This window comes from Pangasianodon hypophthalmus, chromosome 18 (assembly GCF_027358585.1).
Source record: "Pangasianodon hypophthalmus isolate fPanHyp1 chromosome 18, fPanHyp1.pri, whole genome shotgun sequence".
Lineage (NCBI taxonomy): Eukaryota > Metazoa > Chordata > Actinopteri > Siluriformes > Pangasiidae > Pangasianodon > Pangasianodon hypophthalmus.
The window spans coordinates 15,582,289-15,606,740 of NC_069727.1; the positions used below are offsets into that span (position 1 = coordinate 15,582,289).

The window sequence follows — 24,452 nt, forward strand, 5'->3', positions numbered from 1 at the left end:
CAACTTTACTTTTATGTGATGCAACTCCACCACAGGGCACCGCACTCAATCACATTCACACTTACGAGCAATCTCGAGTAGCCAGTTCACCTCCTGGCATGTGTTTGGGAGGTGGGAGGAAACCGGAGAACCCGGAGGAAACTCACGTGAGGAAACTCACACTAACCTGAGCTCAGGATTTGGAACTGTAGAGTGGCAACACTAGTCACTATACCATCAGACCATCAAGAAAATGCATAAGACATACAGATAATCCTTTATATGTAATATAATCAGTGCAGCACACTCCACACTTTGGATGTGGCTGCATGATTTACAACAGTGTCAGGCAAGTTGGGAGGCAACAGTGACCGAATCATTATGAATTGTGTCTTTGTGAATTATATTCAATACGATTACATTAACAGCATTTAGCAGACACCCTGCGTGACTCTTTTTTTAAAAATTAATATTACATTATTATTTTGGTCTGTCCATTTATCTTGTTCTCTTTTTTTTCTTCTGCCATAATTCTTTGTTTTGTGGGTCACAGTGAAGAAGATGTGGTCTCTGTACCTATCAGTCTAAAAGAAGAAGACGTGGCCTCCATGTTTGTCAGTTCAATGGAAGAAGGCGTGGCCTCTTCCTGTCAGTCCCAGTGAAGATGATATGGCCTTTGTGCTTGTCAGTCCAAATAAATGAAGGTGTGGCACTTGTGCTTGTCAGTCCCAGTGAAGGAGGTGTGGCCTCTAAACCCACCATTTAAACATGTCAGTCTCAGTGAAGGGGGCATGACCTCCAAACCTGTCATTCCCATTAAAGGAGACGTGGCTTCTAAACCCGTCATTCCCAGTAAAGGAGGTGTGGCCTCTGTGCTTATCAGTTCCAATAAAGGACATGGGGCCTTTGTGTTTATCAATCCCAGTGAAGGAGGCATTGCCTCTGTGCTTATCAGTCCTAATGATGGAGGTGTGGCCTTTGTGGTTATCAATCCCAGTGAAGGAGGCATTGCCTCTGTGCTTATCAGTCCTAATGATGGAGGTGTGGCCTTTGTGGTTGCTAGACCCGGTTATGGTGGTGTGGTGATTCTGCTTGCTAGTCCCAGTAGAGGAGGCGTGGCCTTTGTGCTTGTCAGTTTAAAGAAGGAAGCCACTTAATGCAATAACGAATCACATGGTGTCACATTGCAGCCAACTGTATCATACTGTATAACTCTAAATGATAGTGTTGAATTGTATTCACCCATCAGAACATTGATGTCAAATCATGATGTACATATCATCATCATCATCATCATCCTCATCATCCTCATATCATTCACACCTAATATTCACACCACCTTCAAACACCTGAACAATAAAGCAGTTGAGGAAGTGATTTGGTTTTGGTTGTAACTCCACAAGGAGTAGCAGCCAAGCATTGACAATCATGAGATGGATAAAACAGTGATAGAGCCAGGAAGCAATTAAAAGCATGTGAATGGTGGTTGCAGAGCCAGAAACACCTACAGCCCCTGCCCATTTGAGCTGAGGAATGCCTGAGACCTATCTCTCACTGAAGGACGGAGCACCTGTAAGCCACAGCATGCGGTCTGCTGAGAAATGAAGAAACAACTGTGCTTGACTCAAGAAAATTAGGACAGGGAGAGTGAAAAACATGGAGAGTGAGCTGTGGAAAAAGACAGCAGAGGGTGAAAGGATACGGACGTGAGACGTCCCTAAGGGAGATGGAGAAAAAGAGACGTCTCTCATCTTGTCAAATTTTTAATCATTGACCTCCACAGAACACCTAATATCCTACCCTTACTCATGGCTCCATGTCTGTATAAGTGTGAGTATCTTTCTGCCGTGTCTCTGTGTGACCTATGATTGTGTACTAAATGAGGTTAAATATTGTTAGCTATTTCTTAAGAGGCAGGAAATGATTGAGATGTAGTTGGCTGTCACATCACTCAGTCTCAGTTTCCTCTAGCTCTCTATATTTGAGGCCTGTATGTTCATAGTGTAAAATCTAAGATCCTGATGGATTGGGTACATATTTCACTCGTAAGTATATAACATTTCCACTTTTAAAATCTTTTTTTTTTCTTCTTTTGTGTCATGCTATAACAACAGCTTCAGCCTTTATCAGTTTAAGATATCGTGAGGATACTGCACTAAAAATGATTACATGTGTACTACAAGTTCTAAATAACAAGAATTTTAGGGGTCTGTGCACCAAAGGTGCTGGAGCTCTATTATTTTTGCTTTAGTTTTTTTTATTCTTATTTGATATCCCCTACAAGAGAAATGCACAGAATAAACTGTAAGTTGTAGAATGAAATTTGATCAATAGGTATTACTTCCTTCCACTGTTCAGGCATGTGAGTTGGACCCGTTCGGCCTAATAGTTGTGCTATAGCTTTTTTAGTCCATATCTCGATAACCCTGAGGCCTAGAGACAGAATACTTTTCTGTCTGATTCCATGATTAATTCCAAGCTAATTTGCATTTTGGACCATTAATCTCTGCCCACTTAGATTTTGAGCTAATTTGCATAATACACCAAACCTACTTTTGCTATCCTAGAATTTTTGCTGTATCTTCTGGAAACTGGTGTAAAACTACTCAGTAGAATGTACAGCTCAATAATTATCAAAAGCATTATTGAGCTTTTGTGGAGTTAAGTTCAAATCATTGTTTCTCAGGAAAGTTTAGTTGATTGTTCATCTATGGTCTCTTTATTGTTCTGTGTAACTTGGCCTGAACTGGCCACCGGAGCTGATATTTGTGAAAAGTGCTTGGACCCTGCGGATTTATTATTATTACTAACCTGCTAAAAGACAGTGTATTTGATGATTGACAGCTGTGTCATGCTTAACACTCACAGGTTATCAGGAAGTGAAATTTAGTAATGACTTCAAAATCCTTCATTTAGTGAGTGGTTTGATTTTTGGCATCACTAACTCATATTCCTAGACTATCTGATACAAAAATATCTCATGCTTCCCATTGGCAGACACAGGGGGATGGCCCCTCCTGCTGAGATATGGAGCTGCGTATGTTCTTTCTCCTGAGCTGTATTTTAGGGGAGACATTGTGTACTGTAAAGAATATGAACATTCTGTTATATTCTATTGAAAAAGGAGAGAGAGGGAACAAGTCGAAAAAAAAAAACATACACACTGAAAGTAAAGTGGTTCAGGCTATAATTCTTGTAAAATCGAGACGTAGCAAAGAACACTGTAAACAAACGAGTATAAATATCCTGAAACTGGAAATTGGAAGCAGGTGACCCTAATGCTCAGAGAATGTGAACAATGAATTGAAATGTGCAACGAATGGCCATGTACGGAAAATAGGACGCCAAAAAGCTCAAGAATGTTTGGGTGGAATATGTGCAGCCATTGCCATGGACACACTATGGATTTGTATGTAGTCCTGGGATTTGGTTTCTGACATAAGGAATATTTTATACATGAAGTGATCAGGTATGAAAGATCCATGAAAGAAATATATTTTTGCCTCATTTTTACTTTGCGAAGTAATATTGATGTTACTGTTTAAGGGTTGCAGCAAATAACTTGACCAGTGGGTTAAAATGTAATCTTTGTGATTAAACAGAGGACAGCTAATAAAAGGTGAGCTTAATGACGAGTGTTTGTTGGTTAAATCTGACCTTTGAACCTCAGGCTCTTAGTAAACACAGAGGGATGGAGGTTCACACACAGATATACAGGGCAGGATTCAAACACAGTCCATCACAACATGGAAAATACGCCTGACATAACAGTGAAGGTGTAATAAAGCCAGTGGAACATACAGTACAAATGGAAAAAACAATTTACACATAATAAAACAGTTTTTTACTCATTTGCTGGTAGTGCGTTTCTAATTTATATATCCATATTTAGAGGAGAGACAGATAGGACATGCAAACACTCCCACTCTGTCATTCATGAGGAGGTGAAGGAGGAGAGGAAGGATTGAGGAAAGGAGGAGGGGAGAGCTAGGTGAGTGAATGTGTGGCACTGTGTAGTCTGGCTATAAATATCTGTGTGTGGTGTTTTGGGAGGTGGGGGAAAAGCCCAAGCTTCCTGTCTGCACACACCAGACCATCAGGAAGGGAGCATGCACGCACACACACACACACACACACACACACACACACACACACACACACACACACTGACACACATACCCAAACCCTTATATGTGGACTCCCTATATCTGGATTCCCACTATAAAGACTCTTGACTTTTACAACAGATCCAGCCGATGAATTTGGTATAATAACACCGTCTGTATTCTTCCAGAGCTTGAAAAAAAAGCTGCACAACGGAAGAACAACAGACAGTAGCGTTAGATAACTGGACTACCGTAAGGGGTACTGTATCATATACATCCACAGACCGTATATACAGTTTATGGCACCAACAAAATTGTCACGATTATCTTTTTTGTCCCATTGCATTTGTGGTTAAAATTTTTTTATAGTTTAATTGCAATAATCCTGCATGAGTCCCAGTAAAATATTATGTAAGGGTAAACAGGCAAGATTTATTATTATTATTATTGTTGTTATTATTATAAAAAATCTATAGAAGAAATATTTGTAGAAGCACTCACTATCAGTTTTAAAGTATTGATTTGTAGTAGACATCAACTGTACCTACTGCCTGTTTAGAGCAGAGTTGTCAGAGACACAGTTTCTGCCTGGGCCACATTGGCATTTCTGAGAGCTCTGAGAGCATGTATTCTCTTGTTTAGTCACGGTGAGTCGTACTGAACCATATTCATTTTTGTACCGTACATCATACATCATAGCACAGCTATGACCTTATCACATGACCTTATCTTCACTAAGAACATGCAAGCCCATGTCTCTGTCCTGCTGCACTTGTTTTATATTCTGTCTCTATTTAAGTCCATAAAGAATCATTAAAACCCTACACTTTCTATCTATCTATCTATCTATCTATCTATCTATCTATCTATCTATCGATCTATCTATCTATCTGAGGGATATTATTATTTGGGATATTTGGAAATCTGTCTGTGTGGGTGTCCTCTGGTGGGCGGATTGGTTACGCTTAATTGCCCAAAGGTGTGACTGAATGTGTGTGTGCATGTTGCCCTGAGCTAGCGTGGATTCTCCCACCTTGGGCCCAGACTTCCTGGAATAGATTCTGGATCCACCATGACCCTGACCAGAATAAAGCATTCACTGAAGATAAATGAATGAATGAATGAATGAATGAATGAATGTCACAGCTAGTGCTGTGGAAAATGCCTCTTTGCAGCATTGCATACACTTTAAAAATGGTGAAACATTATTAAATGCACCTGGCAACAATAAAACTCAGTATGCAAGAGAAAGCTTAAATACGATGCCTGAAACCCAGCAGAGAGGCTGAAAGCCGTGTGCTCTATTTTTCCCTGGGCTTTCTGATTATCCTGCTCCATCACTGTGTTAGGAGAGGCCTGCATTCACTGAACTTCATTAAGCTGGAATAATGGCACGCAGTGAAGATGTGATTACCATTTTTAGTTGCTTAGGAAGCTGCTTGTCACTTTACTACAGATGCTATCTGAAGCTCAGAGAGTGGAAGTGTTAGGAAAGGCATCCATTTTGATAGGAGGATGTGGATTTTTAGAGGGTGTGGAGCATCTTCTGTCCCCGCCTTTCCACACACACACAAGCAACCTGAGTTTTAAAAACTGAAAGGGCTGAAAGATTTAATTTTGACTACTGACATTAAGGACATGCTGTGGAATGAATGCCAAAAGCCTACTGAAGAATAGCTGAATTTGTGTTTTTTTTGTGTGTGTGCGTGCGTGTGTGTGTGTTGCTTGTGCAGTTGCTGCACACTTTGACGCCCTCACACTTTCGGCATAAGAAAAACGTTAGACTCAAAAAAGATTGAGACCTGCTCGTTTTTCAAAGTGGAGATGTGGAAAGAAGAAATGTCTCCACAAGGTCAAAACACAAACCCCTTTTCTCCAACTTTCCTCTATGACCTGGTGACAAGTTTGCTGATATATGCGTGTGTGTGCAAGTTCCGGCTGTGTGTGTTTTTCCTGCCATTGTGAGTGGGTGGGTATCAGATTGCAATGACACCATCGAGGGGCAAAGGAGAGAGAAATATGTCTCTATCTGGTACAGGCAGAAATCCCACATACACTCACCCAGTCTACACACACACAAAGCATAACCCTGACCTATGCAAACACTACTCCAACACATGGAACACACACACACACACACACACACATGCTGCATACGCTGCAAGGCCAGGCTGTGCTCTGATCTCTTGTCTGGACATGATGAATTCTTCCAAGTGTAAGACTTCAATACTGGAAGCAAGGCTGTACACAGTTTCTGCCTGGGCCACATTGGCATTTCTGAGAGCTCTGAGAGCATGTATTCTCTTGTTTAGTTACGGTGAGTCGTACTGAACCATATTCATTTTAGTACCATACATCATACATCATAGCACAGCTTCTTTACTGTAGCAGTAAAGAAGAAATCACATGACCTTATCTTCACTAAGAACATGCAAGCCCATGTCTCTGTCCTGCTGCACTTGTTTTATATTCCGTCTCTATTTAAGTCCATAAAGATTCATTAAAACCCTACACATACACTTTCTATATGCTGTGAAATCATTATATATAATGATGTCATGACTGTGTCATGAAAGTGTTTTTCTACAAGATGATTTTTATGAGTAATCAGAATAAACAAATATGCAGTTTATTCACTGTCTCATGACCTTATGACACAGTTTTAAGTGAACCGTGTTGTAAATGCAGCCTAACATCAGCAACATCTGTCCCCACCCCTCATGTTTCATGGACACTGATGTACTTTTGGGTGTTAGTTTTCTTTATAATAGTCAAGCATGCATGAAATGTGCGATGAGGATTGGATGGATGTATGCTATACGCCTTTTTATGGGATGAGAATTCTAGGTAATAGTGCTCCGGTGAGAAAATGTTGGCTAGTGTTGCACTACAGGCTGTTTCAATATTTTTTGCAAGTCCAAATTTAGCCCAAGGTCCTTGAGTTTGACACCTAGTGCATGAGAATTTAAATACTGAAAAAACGAATGATGTAGTCAGAGGAAGAAGAAACTTTTGTTTATTTATTTAAATTTTTTTATTTTAAAATTGTGTGGAATAAAAAAAAATCACAATAATAAGCTACATACATTAAATACAAATGTATCACCTTTATAAAGTCAAGTATTGCAAAACTTTAAAACCCAGAAAACCGGGAATTTTTAATAAATATTAACTGCTCTGGATTAACATCCTGTCTGTGTCAGGTCTCACAATGTGAGAACACTTAGCAGCGTTCATCTTCTCTGGCCTATTGATTACCGCCTACAGACTATTTAAGGACCTTCTGTTCGCACTCACTATTCTTGCGATTCTTCCCATTCTTTTTCACTCGCTCACAATGTTCCCGCAAATATAGGCTAAATAGCATTTTACAAGTATATTGCAAAGTGTGATTGCATTCTTTTGACCAAAATGACTTGTTTTGTTTGGATTCGGCCACTTATCAACACACCCACAGAAAACCCCTGGGAGGTCAGAATGCGGTACTCAATAATAAAAATTACACATAGATATATATATATATATATATATATATAATCCTTTCGCATTAGTTTTCCAAAGGCTAAAATGGCAATAACGATAAAAAGAAAAAACAATATACTGACAGGCCTAGTTATTAGAGTACATTTTTCAGAATAAACTGATTGCAATTTGTATGTCTAATTTTGTCTATGCATTATAATCATCTCAATATTTAAAATCAAGACACTGAGCCCTGAAAACTTGAGTTATTTTGTATTTACCACAGCATGCATTACCCTTGTCTCACACCAAAATATTCTCACTCACTCATGTATTCACTCACTCACTCACTCACTCACTCACTCACAATAATCGCTTTATCCTGCTCAGGGTCTTGAAGGATCTGGAGTCTATCCTGGGAACACTGTGTGTGAGGTGGGAATACACCCTAGCCAGAATGCCAGTCCATTGCAGGGCACCATGAACACACACATTTACATCCCTCTCCTGGCATATTTTTGGGAGGTGGGAGGAAACCAGAGATCCCAGAGGAAACCCACATGGACACAGGGAATACATGTGAAACTCCACACAAACAGTAACCTGAGCTCAGGAGTGAATCAGGGACCCCGAAGCTGTGAGGTGGCAACACTGCCTGCAGCGCTACCATGCAGCGGGTGGCAAAATTTCACTTGAAATATTTTTAAACGTATTTTTAAAGTATTACAAAGCACTTGGAAAAGGGTTCCTCAACAGGGTTCCTCAAGGGTTCTTTGGATAGCTTACTGTTCTACTTGGAACCCTCTCTGAAAGAGAAACACTAGGTTCTCACACGGAAGAATTCTAAGTTTTAGGTTTAATCCTGAGGTTTAGGTTTTTTCCTGACAGTGTTTTCAGCGTCTTGGGAGATGAAAGGCATATATAACCTTTTCGGCTGCTGCATTTCGGGAAACTAATTGCAGTGCCCAATCCTGATTACAGCACTGAGGACTGCATTTGAACAGCATGTCAAAGTATTGGTTTGATCACAGCTTTTAAGCAAAGCACTTATCCCCGTCCTGTTCCAGGGTAGCCAGCGGGTGGTTAATGTAAGTCACTTTGACCAACAGCTTCAGCTAAAAGTCTGTATGTAACTGTATGAAACTGCACTGTAGCACAGTGTACCCACGCTCGAGTGTATGCCCATCACTTCCTCCACACAATGACTCAGGTTCAGCTTAGTGAGAAACACTGGCTTACGCTGCACTCTTATTTTCTTAGTCTAGCATTGACGCAGTAAAGTTTATAGACTGGCGCTGAAGTAAATGCCAGCATGCTTTTAGAAAGGTGACTGCGAGATCTCTGAGACAGCTGCTACAATGCTGATGTCAGCAGCACATCTCTCCCAGACAGCTTGTGTGGGAGTGATTTCAATAATGCACTTCACTTCAGCACTGAAGTTCCTGCAACTTTTTCTTTCCTAGCATGCGCACTTTTTCACTTTTTCAACCCTTTCACTCTGTCGGCCACTTCAAGGGGCACAGCCCAAGCTTGGTCATTTACTTTACAGGATTTTCATCATCAGTAACTGATATAAGGCTCACTTACACTTCTAACTGAATAGGATTTTGGCATCTTCGGAGCGTGGCAGATCATAAAAGTCACTCTCCAGAACTGAAGCATTTAAACTGCCCGCCCTCATTCACTGTGACTGGCCGATAGAGACGTGTGAATGTGGGAGCTCTGACAGCATGTCTCACACCCTCTCCTCAAGCACACAGAAAGTGTTGGTTGTAGTGAATCTATTAGCTTAAAGTGCCCCTGAATAAAATTGAATTAGTACCTTTTTGCACCTGTCATTTCACCTTATGGACACCAGGTACAATAGAATATCTGAAAACACACACACACACACAAAAAAACTCTGGACATATCCTAATTTTATAGTTCATCACTTCTTTGCAAAATGATTAAAAATGTTATGATTTATATCTAGGTGCAACTACTATTTAAGATCCAGTGAAATGCTGTTTAGAACCCGCCCCCAGAGGCAGGTCTTGCCCTACAGTAGTAGTTTCTTAGCAGCAAACTCGGCATGTCGGTGCTTTTGGCTGTCTATTTTTCTGTGCTTGATTGGAGTTTATTCGTTTCGAAGTGGGTGAATTTTGTGGGTGGATCACAGTCACGTGTCAGACACGTTTCAGGGTGTTTTACTAACTTCAGTGCTCTTCAATGCTGAATATGTCACTATCTCAGACTGAGCAAGAACACGATTCCATCTTTATACATTGACCTAAATAAAAGGCTCTCGTTAATCTCTTTGCCGTTCTCCATAATTAGCTAGCTCACTAAGCTACTGTCAGGTTTGTGTACAACAGGCGATGGTGTTGCGTATCTTGAGTGCTACAGGCTGTTGTGTAAGTTAGTCAAGCAGTTCAACATGACGTCACTAGTCACTTCCGGTTTCAGAAGGAAATATGCCACTGTACAGAATCAAATCACAGCTAAGAAGCTATTTATTGGGGACATAACTGCATTGCCCATGGTGAGGTGGAAGCATTGTAAAGCAAGCAGATTCTAAATAGAGAGACTTTTTTTTATTATTATGCACTACATGGTTTCATTTTCTTAACAAATTCTGTATTTATGAACTGATGGATAAATGTAGATGAAAAGAAAATTACGTCTTTATCTCTGCTAATCAGTTTACTAAGTTGTTTGCTTTTCTCTTTTAAATCAACGCAGTGGAGCTGTTTATACAGATTTATACAGATTAGGCTACATTTTAAAATTAGGTTGGCCATTCAAGTTTAAAAGTTCAAAAGCCTTGAGTCATGCTTTCAAATAAATGATGCGATGCTGTATAATCTTCTGTATAATTACATGAAGTTGTAGCAAAGCTGCACTATTCCCATCTCAGTTGAAGCGCCGCCATTTTGTTTAAATGGACAACACTACAACGTGTGTTTTCACATATCCCACCTTGGTGACTACCTCTCCCCTTGTTTGATGGAAGGACCACTTACTGTTCTGAAAGTTCATTACAGAAAAAAGCAGCGTTGATGAAGTAAAATGAGCACTTTAGTGTAGCACAGGATCTTCTGAAGACTATGACATGCTACTGCTCATGATGTAATAGACTGTGTATTATTATATACCAGTGAACCACAATCAGCCTAACCATAGACAAAAGAGCTAAGAGCTTCTTGATATGCAAGTCAAAGCACAAGCCACACATCCTGAGAACTTGAGGAGTGCACAACATTACACAACATTTGATAGGCTTAACAGTGTAACGCTGTTTCTTGGTGTGCTGCTTCATAGACTGTCTCGGTGTGTGTATATCTTCAGGCAGATAGCGTTTGATAAAAGAGCGCTGATTGAATTAGCGCTAGTCACAAATCCTCTGGTGCTAAAGCAGATGAAGGTTCACATGAGAGTATGTGCTACTGCCATGGCAGCATTGTTTAAAAGGATTACCCGTAGCTCTTCTATCTCATGCTTTCCTCCTCCTCCTCCTCCTCCTCCTCCCTTGTGCCAATGCTTAGATTTCAGTCACGACAGAGACATCACATACGTAGTGATTAAGTGTCTGAAACGTTACAGATGCTGTGTTCAGATGCAGAAAAGTGAGAAAATGAGAAACCCATTGTAGAAGCAGTGGAGACAGCAAGTTCCAGAATGTAATGCAGCTATATGATTCAGTTGTGATGAGTTTAAGCAGCGTCTCGGCTGACAAGCACAATGGCATTGATTTCGGTTAAAGCTTTGGACCTGTGTCTGTTTGAGCAGAGTGTACAGGTGAAGAGCTGAGGGAGCTGGAAGGACTAAAAGAATAAAGCGCTGCTGCATCACCCTATTTTGGTAGAGATGAAGCAAAGGCTGAATCCCGCTAGCACCACTGTCAGCAGGTAGTCGAACAGCATTGTGGGTAATGTAGGAAACTGTTAATCAAAGTGAAAAAAGACCAACATGTCGATGAAAAAAGTTCGAAATAAAAAAACTAAAAAATAAATAAATAAATAAATAAATAAATATTTGATGTCATTGAAGGGCAGGTGTTAATTATAAAGATTAATATGCAAGTCGTTTATGGTGCATTTTTCTTCATATTAAAAATAGCTGGTGTTGCCACAGAATATTCACACTGGTTATATAATTATTTAGTCTAACAGATCTTCTGGGGTGAATGTGGGAGTGGTGTATTTAGTATATTTAAATATTTTGTACAAAGAAATAAAATGGTGATTTTCCTTAAATTTTGTAGCCACGTCAGGAAAGCTAAAATGGTGGGAGGTGTAGGGTTTTATAGAGTGTTATTGTGAAACTGTAAGACAGGGGTGTGGTGTAGCGTGTGTAGATGAGGCTTTGCTGATCAGTCTGCTAAAGGCAAACCCTGTCACTGTGAACACACTGGCCCACTTTAGAAGGCAGAAAAAGAAAAGCTCAAGGCCTTGGAAAGAGGAATAGTAACTTCACAATGCCAGTGATGATGGAGATATGGTTGTATTGGCTTGGATTTTGTGTGTGTTTGTGTGTGTTGCTGGAGTGGCATCACTAGAAATGAGCTGTAGTGAGCTATAGACAGGGAAAATTCCCTCTGGCCTTATCGGTCACACTCATTTCATAGTCTGCTGCCAGTGTGAAATGTTTCGGTGTCTTGCAAGTGTCAGGCTGGCTGTGCTCACTGCTCTTTCAGTGTTAAAAATTCCCTGTCATACATATCCTGTTGCTAAGCTGAACCTGGTAGACTAGTAAATGTTATTCCCTTGCTCTTGTGTAAATATCCATCAAGAAAGCTGCAGGTTAGCTCATTAGAAATGAGGTTCCTATGAGGGTGATTAATATTTCAGCCAAAGACGTCACCGGTCTTGGACTATTTTTGGTAGGTACCTTGTTATCAGAAAAATCGCAATTTGGTTGAATATTTTGGAAATGGTCTTTGTGGGATGACATTGTGACACTTGTACTACTGCACAAAGTACTCTTGTGCTTAAGGGTCTGCTACTCAAGTAAGTCCCTGTATCAAGTAGGTTTATCCAGTTTGCCCTAGCCAAAGGGCCAAAATAAACCAAAGGTGGCACTTCTAATACTTTTAGCAGATGTGCCAACATCTAAGGTTTAGCCATAGCGTTTATGATTTATGACCCATTGCTTTTTTGCTTTTTCAGTTAAAGCTGCAGTCAGACCAAACCTGAATAGCGTTTGACAATTGTTTCTGGTAGCAGTTGCTTTTGCTTCACACCAGCTTTATCTAGGTGAACTTTGACCTGTGAATTCACAAGCTCTGGTCTTCTGAACCAGTAGAAAACAAGAGGCCTCTCTGGATGGTAACAAAAGTGCTTATTGTTCATTATTAGTGGTCACACCAGACTTTTGACTCACCGTTTTCTTACTGTTGCTTGGTGGAAAAAATAGCCATCTTGTCCACCGACATACACTACGGCTTTTGTCTTTCAATTTTTTTTCCTCTGAAAAAAAGAAGGATTTCCTTCTTAGCAGTTTTGGAAGCTCTTCATTTAGAATAATGATTCATATTAAAGATGAATTTGAGCCTGAAAATTCATGTATGCTAATTTGATGGACTTAATAACTACACCTCAGCATAACAACTAGTTGTGCATTAGGGTTTAGCTAACCCATATTTACCAAAATACACATGAATCTACAGTATGTGGCTGGAATTTACTAGTAAAAAATGACAAATGAGCCTTCAATGCTAGGTAACACTGTATGACTGGAAATAGAGGCTAATTTAGCTAGTATCATTGTACCAGGCAGGATTGTCTGAAGAAAGTTAACCGGGATGCATAATGAATCTTAAAATAGCCTCAGCGCTATGCTGGAATTGATCCTGCGGGTTGCCTTTCGGTGAGTGACGTAGCACTGATGGTGCCGAGAGATTCTCCCAGAGCTCCGGTGACACCCACCATCAGCCTCCCCGCTCTCAGGTATCCGGCATCAGGTCTCGCCTACACATTGGGATAAGGAGTGTGTGTGCAGGTATGCTGGAGTGAAGCCGTTAGATTGTGTAGCGGCGTTTCATGAGGGTTCTCATACACTCGGGGCTTTGCACAGTGCCAGTCATGGCTGTTGCATTCATCTCTGGAACAAGTCAGCAAGGTGCAGAGAAAGGAAGTTCCTCAGTACCAAGGAGAAAAAGGCAGGTTCTGTGGTGGTGAGTCACTGCTGTCCTACACAATGTTTCTGGTAGCTGAGTGTCAACTGTCCGCTTAATGATTGTGGCTCAGGAGTCAGTACCTGAAACTGATCCCTGGAGCCCTGATCCTACACAATGTTCCAGCGTAAGGCAGCTGTAGTTCACTGACTTCATGTCGCTAGATAGGGAATAGACCATGCAGAACATACAGATCAATGTTGGGGAAGCTACTTAATGTTGTGACTTGTCAATCTACAAAGTATTCATAAATTAAAATAGCTAAGCTACAGCCCAACTAGCTTTTTCATTACACTATAAGCCACTAAGAAAAAGTAGCTAACTGCTACACTGACACTGCTTTATTATTTTTTTTCCACTGAAGCTACTTCGTAAAACTGAGGAGCTACCCTGTGCTTTGTACAGAGTATACCATAACAGAGATTTTTCTTTTCTACTCTTTACTCTTAGTAAGAAGCAGTTACAGAAAGCAACAGATACAGAGATAACTCAGTCCATTACTTTTGGCTCACTTTGTTTCTGGCAATACCTAACTAGCTAGTTAATGGCCATACAGTAATCCAAGTAACATTGAATTAAGTAGCTACATTTTATCTGTTTGCTGCAGTTTGAATTATAATACTTGTAATCTTTGCTTGTTATTTCATATTGGATGATGCTAGCTATTAGTCTGAATACCTGAGGTCAGCTGTCATTTTTCATTGAAACAATTGATAATTCAATGCTCTGTCACAGGGCAGTGTAACACACTCAGAGGAAAGCACTAACTGCCCTCTTACGCATCCATGAGCTCACAGATGGCCACGATTGGTCAGTGTCTTTCCGATGGACAGGTGAGAGAGTAACACCATCCCTCATAGATTCACAGAGTTAGATTCTCTTGGACTTCCATCCATGGAAAACTGTAGCATTCCTACTCACAATGTCCTGATGATAGGGCGAATAGGCGCTTTTGTGTTGTGTCACTTCATAGCAATTTGTCAAATATTTATTTGCAGACCTAGATATAACAGAGGAACAGATAGATACATAGCTTGAGGGATAGATGGATAATGGATTGATATAGGGATAGATGATAACAAATAGATGGATGAGTGGACAGATCGATAGACACATACAGTAGATACAAATGGATAGACAGATAAAGCAGATGATTGGATGTATAGATAGATAAATAGATGCATAAGTACAGATGGATAGATGGATATAAGAGATAGGTAGATATGGAGATAACTCTTCACATAAATAGGTTGTGCAAATTATAAAGCACAGTGCACAAATGGCGAGCAGTACATAAGTAGAAATCAAAATTGTAACGTGTAAAATAAATAAAAATGTAGGACCTAAAAGACCAGTTCCCACTGAGTGCGCAGACTGCAGAAGAAGGAAGAGAGGGATCAGATCATATTGCAGAACGTGGGCAGACGATTGACATAAAAGAACCGGACGAGTTCACAGCCCACGCAGAGCAACGCTCCCTAATTGCCTGAGACAATGCGCGTGAGGACAGAGATTACCATGCTCACAGCAAGATGGCCTTAAATACACCGCTGGGCCTGCTGTGTCGGACTGTTGCTATGGTAACTCAGGAGGGGTAGCATTACTGCAAGGTATGATGGGAAGTGGAGGGGGATAAAACACAATAGCTTCTAAATTGAACTCATAGCTTCACACATTTACTTTCTTCCTTTTCTCTCCCTCTCTCTCTCCCTCTCTCTCTCTCTCTCTCTCTCCTTCCTCCTTCATCTGTGTCTTTTTTTCACCCAGGTCTTATGAATACAGGTTCACTGAATATAGTTATGTTATGGAGTTCACTGAATACAGGTTTGCTATGGAGAAATGTTGTATGCTGGCACATCACATTCTGATTGTAATATCCATCTGGGAAGTGAGACCAGCATCAGCCGTGATATTACTGGAACTAATTTTGTTAAAAGAGCTCTTCATGATTGCTCTCCTTCCCTCCCTCTCTCTCTCTCTCTCTCTCTCTCTTTCTTTCTCTCCCTCAGCAGCCATGTGACATCTCTCTTCTGCACTTGCTTTCCATTTGACCTCCTGTGCTTGCACTTGGTTGCTTGATTCAGGTTGAACTATAGAATAGCTCATTCTAATGAGCTGTGCATTGTGACCTACACTAAAACCTTTTCATACAGCTTTCTTGACTAGTTATGTGTGTAAGACTGTACAGTAATGGTAAAAGTGATAATCCCAATTATTGTGCTCATATCGGAATCATAATTATTTACCACAATTATGCAGCCAAATTAGGAACATTGTGCCACATTTATCAAGCTCGATATGAAAGGATTTATTCGTAAATCATTCGCAGGAGCATTTACACAAGGGATGTGTATACATAGAAATACACAGAAATCCAGTTTCTTTAAAAAAAAATCCTGTATCCTGTAAAACTCACTCACTGTGAACCACAGTTGATGGGCTTCAAATTGTAGAATTGGTGTGAGTTACTGCAAATTTATATATAGATAATTAAATATACAGATATAGATTTTTAATGTCATATTACTGACTTCCTAGCTTCGCTTGAACAACTTAACTTCAGAAAGATCCGCATTCATGAGGGCGATGAGTAGAAAATGGCCTTTAGCACCACCGGTGATCATTACAAGTGTTTCAGGCATTGATTAATGATGCCTTGCTCAACCTGCTGGGAATTCTTCATTGCATATATAGACAATATTCTGATTCACTCCCCTTCCCTGGAGAGCCATGTTGACCATGTCAAGCAGGTGCTGGCCAAACCTCTTAGAGCACCAGCTGTACATTAAAGGGGAAAAGTGAGACCCCCTATGTGCTCCAAGTATCATTTCTCAGATATATTATCAGCAAACAAAGAGTAAGGTCAGTGCCGTGAAGGAATGCCACATTCCACGCACAGTCAAGGAACTTCACAGGTTTCTGAGATTTGCAAATTTCTATAGGAGATTCATTCAGGGCTTCAGCTCTATAGCCACTCTACTCACGTCACTAATCAAAAAGAAAGCTCACGTGGAATGAACCCGCTCACCAGGCTTTCACTCTTCAGAAGGAGGTACTTACAGATGCCTCGATTTTAAAATGCCCCGATCCTTCCTGTCTGTTCAGATTGATGCCTGTGAAACTGCAATAGGGCCTGTGTTGTCTCAGAGACTGATGCTGCGTTTCAATTTGCCTACTACCTGTCCTAAATAGTATCCGAGATTAGAATTAGTTTCCCAAATCGTAGTATTACTTTCGGTAGATCGTACTATATGGACTTTTTCTGGTAGATTTTCGAAGCGTGGCTCCGTAGACACTTTTTCAGCTAATATTGCCCACAACTCACAAGGGAGGAAGAGTTTTGTGACGTTTTGCTTCACCGAGCTCAAGGATGCATTTTAGAGAGGTGGAAATGAAATGTGGATAAATAAAAAAAGGAAATGGTAAAGTAAGTTATGAGTATAAATTATACAAGGAATAATGAATAAAGAAAAGCCGAAATGCAACGAGGGGTTTGTTTACGGTGACAGTGTGCGTAACTAGGCAACAACGTTCTCTTCCGTTAAATGACGTGTTAAGTGTGTCCCAGTACTTGCGTACTCTTTTGCCTCACACTCAAAAGTACGTACTTTTTCTTCACAAAACGAGCACATACATTTAGTGCATAGTCGAAGTAGGCGAATTGAGACGCAGGGTGTGTAAGATGCCCAAACTCCAATCCCAGAATTCCCTACTACGCAACAACATGTGCGAATCTGACTCCATTTTGCTCCATGCACACGCCTAGTGACAATTCCAAGTCTTTAATTCAGTGTTGTTATTTTGCCTAGTCTAGTCTGTCTGCCGATCGCCTGACCTGTACCTGGCTTCTGACCCCAATTTTGGATTTTGTTTTGGATTGTTTGAGTGAATTTTGAATAAACTGAATAAACTCTCAACTGCACTTGCATCCGTCTCTGCCGCTTGCCTGACACTCATTCATCCTGAGTGGAAATGAGTTCTCCCACATGTACACATGTTCACACAACTCACATCAGCATATCTCTTACTGCCTTTAATTAGTTTATTGTAATCCAGACTTTTCAACAGAGGAACACACTCATAAGCACAGGGGATGTGGATGAGTGTAAATATCTACATATCAAAGCTTAGGATATTATACGGGTTAGCAATGTGAACCTTCCACAGCCTCTGTCTTGCTTGTATTTTTGTGTATGTGTGTATGTGTGTGTATATCAAATATTTTACTATAGCTGACTATTTTTACTATGGTGCATTGTGGGAATTATATTTATTATTTATTGCTGCCGTTATACCATGGTATGATCACTATGGTTGTTATATACTTAACTATAAAATATTCATGGCTTTACAGTATTTATGTTAACTGTTATGTTAGTAATAGTAGTAGTTTGACAGACATACCGTAGTAATCAAGTTAGAAGAGTGGAGCTACAAACCATAATTTTCTCGTGTGCCAAAAGAACATGGTTAAGCGTCGGCTGTAAAATGACTATTTCTTTTTCCTAAGCTAATTTTTTTTCAAGGGTCATTTTAGGTATTTTTTCAGTTTATCAGTGCAAGGTGGTGCACACATATCCATATCTGACTTTGCCTTGGGTATCTGACTGGGAGGGCTGTGGCCTGGAGGAAGACTGCTGGCTTCCTGCAAGGGATGTCCTGGACCATGCTGTCTCATAAGAGAACTCCTTACACTTTTATCTCTCTTGATTAGTGCTTTGATTATGGCCTGCATGTTTACTGATTTAGTCTTGTCTAGTGTATTCCTTTTTGCTGATCACCTGAAGTTTAGCCTGCCTTATGTTTCTCAGTATTGACCAGGTATTATGTTGGTTTGCTACATACAGAAAAGCTTTTTATTTTGGACAGTGCAAGCTATCAGTGGAGGAGCTGGTATAAAAAAAAGGCCCAACTGCCCAGTGTACAGACATAGCTACTGTCTAAATACATGGTGTGTTTTAGTAAGTAAACTCCAAGGTCATCTGATTAACCGAATGCCATCGACTCTACAGGAACAATGTTTAAGAGATAAGATTTTGAAAATCAGCTGAAAATGCTTTTGATGTTCATGATGATTTCATTACTTTTATTGGCCAATCTGATGTCTTGACCATACCACAAAGCTCTTTGTGTGTGTGTGTGTGTGTGTGTGTGTGTGTGTGCATGTGCGTGTGCGTATGTGTGTGTGTGCAATGATTATTTGTCGTCACGGTGGCATTTTTCCAGCATGTCTGTCAACCCCTGTGCTGCTATTTTTAACTCTGAGGCTGAAGGGGTGTGTGTGTGTGTGTGTGTGTATACAGGCCTGTAACTGGACTCTCCTCTGTTCTCTTCGGGATAATTTTAGACGAGCAGTTGGACATTTCAGCAGGGTGTCGGGTGTCTAGCCCACCACCCTGTGTGTGTGCCGTGTGTGTTTTTGTCTTCTCTCTCTGTCCTTCCTCTGATTGTTTCATATGTGGTTCATTTATTCTTAACTGTTTTCAAAGAGCAGTTGATGGCTGTTTCAGATGAGCACACAGTACATGTTTATAAAAATAAAATGTTTTGTGTGCTTATGGGTTTTTTAGGAGGCACGTAGACTATCAGCACACAGGTGTTATTTTTAGGACATTCAGAGACATTCTGTATTATGTTTAATGAGTTTTGGTACTGGGGCTGATGTTGGCCTTAAACGCTGGATAGGTATCAGATCCAATTTGACCTTTTCCAATAAGATCCACTGATGAATTCCATGTCTTGAATGCATATGATGTTGATCAATCCAGCAGTGTGTATGTGAACATAAAACACAAATTGTCTTTAAACTAGCCAAAATCACTCCTGTATCATTTCTCACAACTTCACAACAGAATGTAGCAGAGAGTTGCCTTGGTTACTAGTCAGTACAAAATATCTTTGATATTGGTATTGTATCAGAAATGGAAAAAATGGGATTAATGAAGCCCTGATTATATTTCATGTTTGAGTCTAGAATTTGTAGGTAACAAAGTACTATTACTCTGTTTCTCTATTTAAGTCTAGTTTTACTAGTATCTGTACTTGAGTTTTTCTTTTTCCTTTTCCTTTTACTTTTACTTTCACTTTTTCCTATTACTACAATTTATTATTAAAATCTCTCCTTTCTACTCCCGACATTTTCAAACATTTCTCTATAATCATATACTTGTAAAGTCAGGGTAACTTTTTAGCATCAGACAGCTTCAAAGGGTTGATATAAATTCCAAACAAATCTAAAAATTTCTAACAGATTGGACACACTCACAGAGCACTTTATTAGGAACACTACACTAATACAGGGTAGGGCCTCCCTTTGCTCTCAAAACAGCCTCAGTTCTTCATGGCATGGATTCCACAAGATGTTGGAAACATTCCTTTGGAATTCTGGTCCATGTTAACATAATTGCATCAGGCAATTCCTGCTGATTTTTCTGGTGCACTTTTCATGCTGTGAATCTCCTGTTCTACCACACCCACATCATGTTCATAAAACCAGTTTGAGACGACTTTTGCTTTGTGACATGGTGCAATATCATGCTGGAGGGAGCCATTAGAATATGAGTAAATTGTGGCCATGAAGGGATGCACATACTCAAATAGGCTGTGGCATTCAAGCGATGATTGCTTGGTATTAACTGACCCAAAGTGTGGGCCAGTTTCAGAAATCAAGACTCAACAGACCAGGCTACGTTTTTCCAGACTTCTGACAGAAGTGGAACCCGACGTGGTCTTCTGCTGTTGTAGACCATCCACCTCAAGTTTTGATGTGTTGTGCATTCTGTGTTGCTTTTCTGCTCACTACAATTGTGCAGAATGGTTATCTGAGTTACTGTAGCCTTTCCGTCAGCTCCAACCAGTCTGGCCATTCGCCATTGACCTCTCTAATCAACAAGGAGTTTCCGTCCGCAGAACTGCCGCTCATGTATTTTGGATGTTTTTTCTTGATTGCACCATTCTGAGTAAACTCTAGAGACTGTTGTGTGTGAAAATCCCAGGAGATCAGCAGTTATAGAATTACTCAGACCAGCCCGTCTGGCACCAACGATAATGCCCTGGTCAAAATCACTGAGATAACATTTTTTCCTCATTCTGATGTTTGATGTGAACATTACCCGAAGCTGCTGGCCCGTACCTGCATGAATTTATGCACTGCACTGCTGCCACACGACTGGCTGATTAGATAATTGTGTGAATGAACAGGTTTACAGGTGTTCCTAATAAAGTGTTTGGTGAGTGTGTATACAGTATATATGGCTGTACAGTATATATGAATAGGGAAAAGTTTGTATGATGACAGGCTGTGGGGTGGCAGCCATGAGAAAAAGACAGGCAGAGAACACTAACCACATGATGCTGACTCACATAGAGACTGTGAGACACACACACACACACACATGGTGGCCCAGAACAGAAACAGCTCTGCTGATGTCTGCTGTTGAATACCATATGAGGCAGAGTCTCTCTTACATGCACTGAATGATGGGAGTTTGCTGGCCAAACAGACTGGTCAGCAGATTGGTGTAGATCTTTGTGTTTTGGCAGAAGCTAAAAATGCTCATCATGTCTGTCTGTGTGTGTGTGTTTTTTTGTTATCCATTTATCAGCAATATCAGGAAGACTTCATATATTAGATGCCACCTGATCGCAAGTCTTAGCATTTTCACCAACACTTATGTTTAATCGTGGCTCTTTCTTCCTATGACTATCTCACATTTAGTGCTACATCTCCACAAACAGTTTTATACTTCGACAGTATTTTGTGTCACTTATAACCCACTTTGGATACACCATAAAATGTAAGAAAAAAGTATGATTGCTTCAGAGTGTGCCTAGCTGAAAGTGTGTTCTTTCTTGTGTGTGTGATGCAGGAAAGCCATATCTCGCTCGGGCCTGCAGCACCTGGCCTCAGTCCAGAAGCCTCTCCCTGCTGTGACCAACGGACCAGCCAAGGAGCTGCGTGCCACCATCGACTGGAGTGTGAGTCACACACTCTGTATTTCATGCCTCCTCCTCATCCTACACACAGATATAGCTCTGCTCCAAATCTGAAATACTACATGCACAACATTGTGTTTTAGCCGTTTGTATGATGCAAAGGCCCTTACAAAAGTGTTGTACTTATAAGATAGCTAGATAAGTTGCCGTGTATTTGCCTTCACCTACCTTGTAGCTGCACTCACCATCTGTATTTTCAGGAAAGCCTACCATGTGATCTGTGGTCTCTGTACACCAACATGGTGGGCCAAAAAGGTATATATGTCAAAAGCTGCATTTACATTACAGGCCTTGATGCACAATTCCGCCATTTTGACACAGGTCTGAGTTGTAAAGTGTGGTTATTTTTTGCCATAGCGGTCTTGTCTGCTCAAACCAGTCTTGCCATTCTCCTCTGAACTCTCTACAAGGTGTTTCCACTCACAGAACTGCCAACTGTTTTTCTGTTTTTCACGCTATTCTGTGTAAGGGGGTCCCAGGAGGACTAGTGGTTAGGCCGGTGCCGGTCCCAAGCCCGGATAAAACTGGGGAGGGCTGCGTCAGGAAGGTCGTCCGGCATAAAAACTGTGCCAAATCAAACAGGTGGACCAATGATCCGCTGTGGCGACCCCTAACAGGAGCAGTTGAAGGAAGAAGAACAACAACAGCAACACTATTCTGTGTAAACTCAAGGGACTGTTGTGTCTCAGATCAGCAATCTCTGAAATGTTCAAACCAGCCTGTCTGGCACCACAAACCATGCCACGGTCGAAGTCATTGAGATCATATTTCCCCCATTCTGATGTTTGGTGTGAATATTAACTGAAACACTTGACCTCTGTGTGTTTGATTTTATGCACTGTGTTGCTGCCACATGATTGGCTGATTAGATAATTGCACGAATGTGTAGATGTACAGATGTTAATAATAAAGTGGATGGTGAATGTATGCATTAAATGGAATGTTTCACAAACAAATGCAGAAGATTTATTTTCCTGTTGAATAAGTGAACAGGGAGGATCCCTCTGTTTGTGTGTGGTTTGCATATTTAGCATTCTGTTCTCTGTCATGTCTCTTAGAGACCACAGGCGAGACATGGAGTAGGTGGGGCCAGTGGGCCACTCCTCGCTGCTAGCCATTCTGTCCTCATAATATGACCAGAACCAGCATCAAACTTTAATGTGTGTTTGCTTGTGTTTGTGTGTGTACACAGCAAAATGTCCGGGATTGAATTAACATCTACAGTCATTAGGGATAATTTAGCACTGTAGGTGTTAATTCAATGCTAGGGGTTCTGCTATCCTGTGTGTGCTTGTCATTTTTAATGGAGTATAAATTTTCCATGTAAACTACTGTTGATCTCACTGAGTTACACTGTGTATTGTGTGATACAAATAGAGTTAAAGATTATGCGTGTTTGCTTTTTCCTGGGTGAGTGTGTGGATGTGGCCTTTGCAATGGGCCTCTGTTTCTACTGTTTCTCTTTATGTGTACATTCTGTTTTCTAAGTGTATATTTTATGTTTCTGTATGTGTGGGAAATCATGTTAATCACATGCATATTCAGCCCATTATCTCTGGCAGCAGGATGTAACACTCAGGTCAGTCATCCATGAGAGTTTCTGCTGCTTAGACTTCAGTGAACAAAAGAAACGTATTAAGTATGTGAAAAGAGATGGTTTTTATCGGATAAATCTAGCATTTTTCATCTAGCTATCCAGTAGCTCTTTTCCAACAACAAGGTGCCAATGCTATTTCCAGAATAGCCTAATCTGGACTGGCTCCACCATTTTTATTTTACTGGAAAAATGCCAGTTTTCGGATGCAAAATTGGTTTAATTCCAGCATCAGAATGTTGCCGGTATGGAGCCATGAACGCAGCATCATTTCATTGCCATGACAACAGCATGAACAACTCAAGTTATTTAAATAGTCGTTGTTAAAGCAAAAAATCTAAATTGTTATTACAATGATCAGTCAATAAGTTTGAGGAATTACTACTATAGTACAGTTAACTGAATATGCACTCACCATCCACTTTATTAGGAACACCTGTACACCTGCACATTCGTGCAGGTATGTAATCAGCCAATCATGTGCAGCAGCACAACGCAAAAATCATGCAGATACAGGTCAAGAGCTTCACTTAATGTTCACATCAGATGAGAAAAAGTGTGATCTCTGTGACTCTGATCGTGGCATGGATGTTGGTACCAGAAGGGCTGGTTTGAGTATTTCATAAACTGCTGATCTCCTGGAATTTTCACACACAACAGCCTCTAGAGTTTACACAGAATGGTTCGAAAAAGAATAAAACATTGAGTGAGCAACAGTTCTGTGGGAGGATGCCTTGTTGATAAGAGAGGTCAGAGGAAAATGGCCAGATTAGTTTGAGCTGCCAGGAAGGATATTATATCTCAAATAATCATACTGTACAACCGTGGTGAGCAGAAAAGCATCTCAGCATGCACAAAACATCAAAACTTGAGGTTGATGGGCTACAGCAGCAGAAGACCGCATTGGGTTCCACTCCTATCAGCCAAGAACAGGAATCTGAGGCTATCATGGGCACAGGCTCACCCAAACTGGACAAAAAAAAATCTCAAAGTCTTCAGCTGTCCAGTTTTGGAGTCTGTGCCCATGATAGTCATTTTCCTCTGTTCTCTCTCATCAACAAGGTGTTTCTGGCTGCAGACCCTCTGCTCACAGGATGTTTTTTGTTTTTTTGCACAATTCTGTATAAAATCTAGAGACTGTTGTGTGTGAAAATTCCAG

General features: G+C 40.5%; 1 protein-coding gene across 5 annotated transcripts in view; it reads left to right on the forward strand.

Annotated features, from left to right (window-relative positions):
- dgki (diacylglycerol kinase, iota) overlaps window positions 1-24,452 on the forward strand; it is a 71,986-nt gene that overhangs the window by 15,932 nt on the left and 31,602 nt on the right. For all 5 annotated transcript variants that reach the window (XM_026923067.3, XM_026923070.3, XM_026923069.3 and 2 more), the window contains exon 2: window positions 21,573-21,681. In XM_026923067.3, the coding sequence (XP_026778868.1) occupies window positions 21,573-21,681 (109 nt within the window). The remainder of the gene's footprint in view (window positions 1-21,572; window positions 21,682-24,452) is intronic.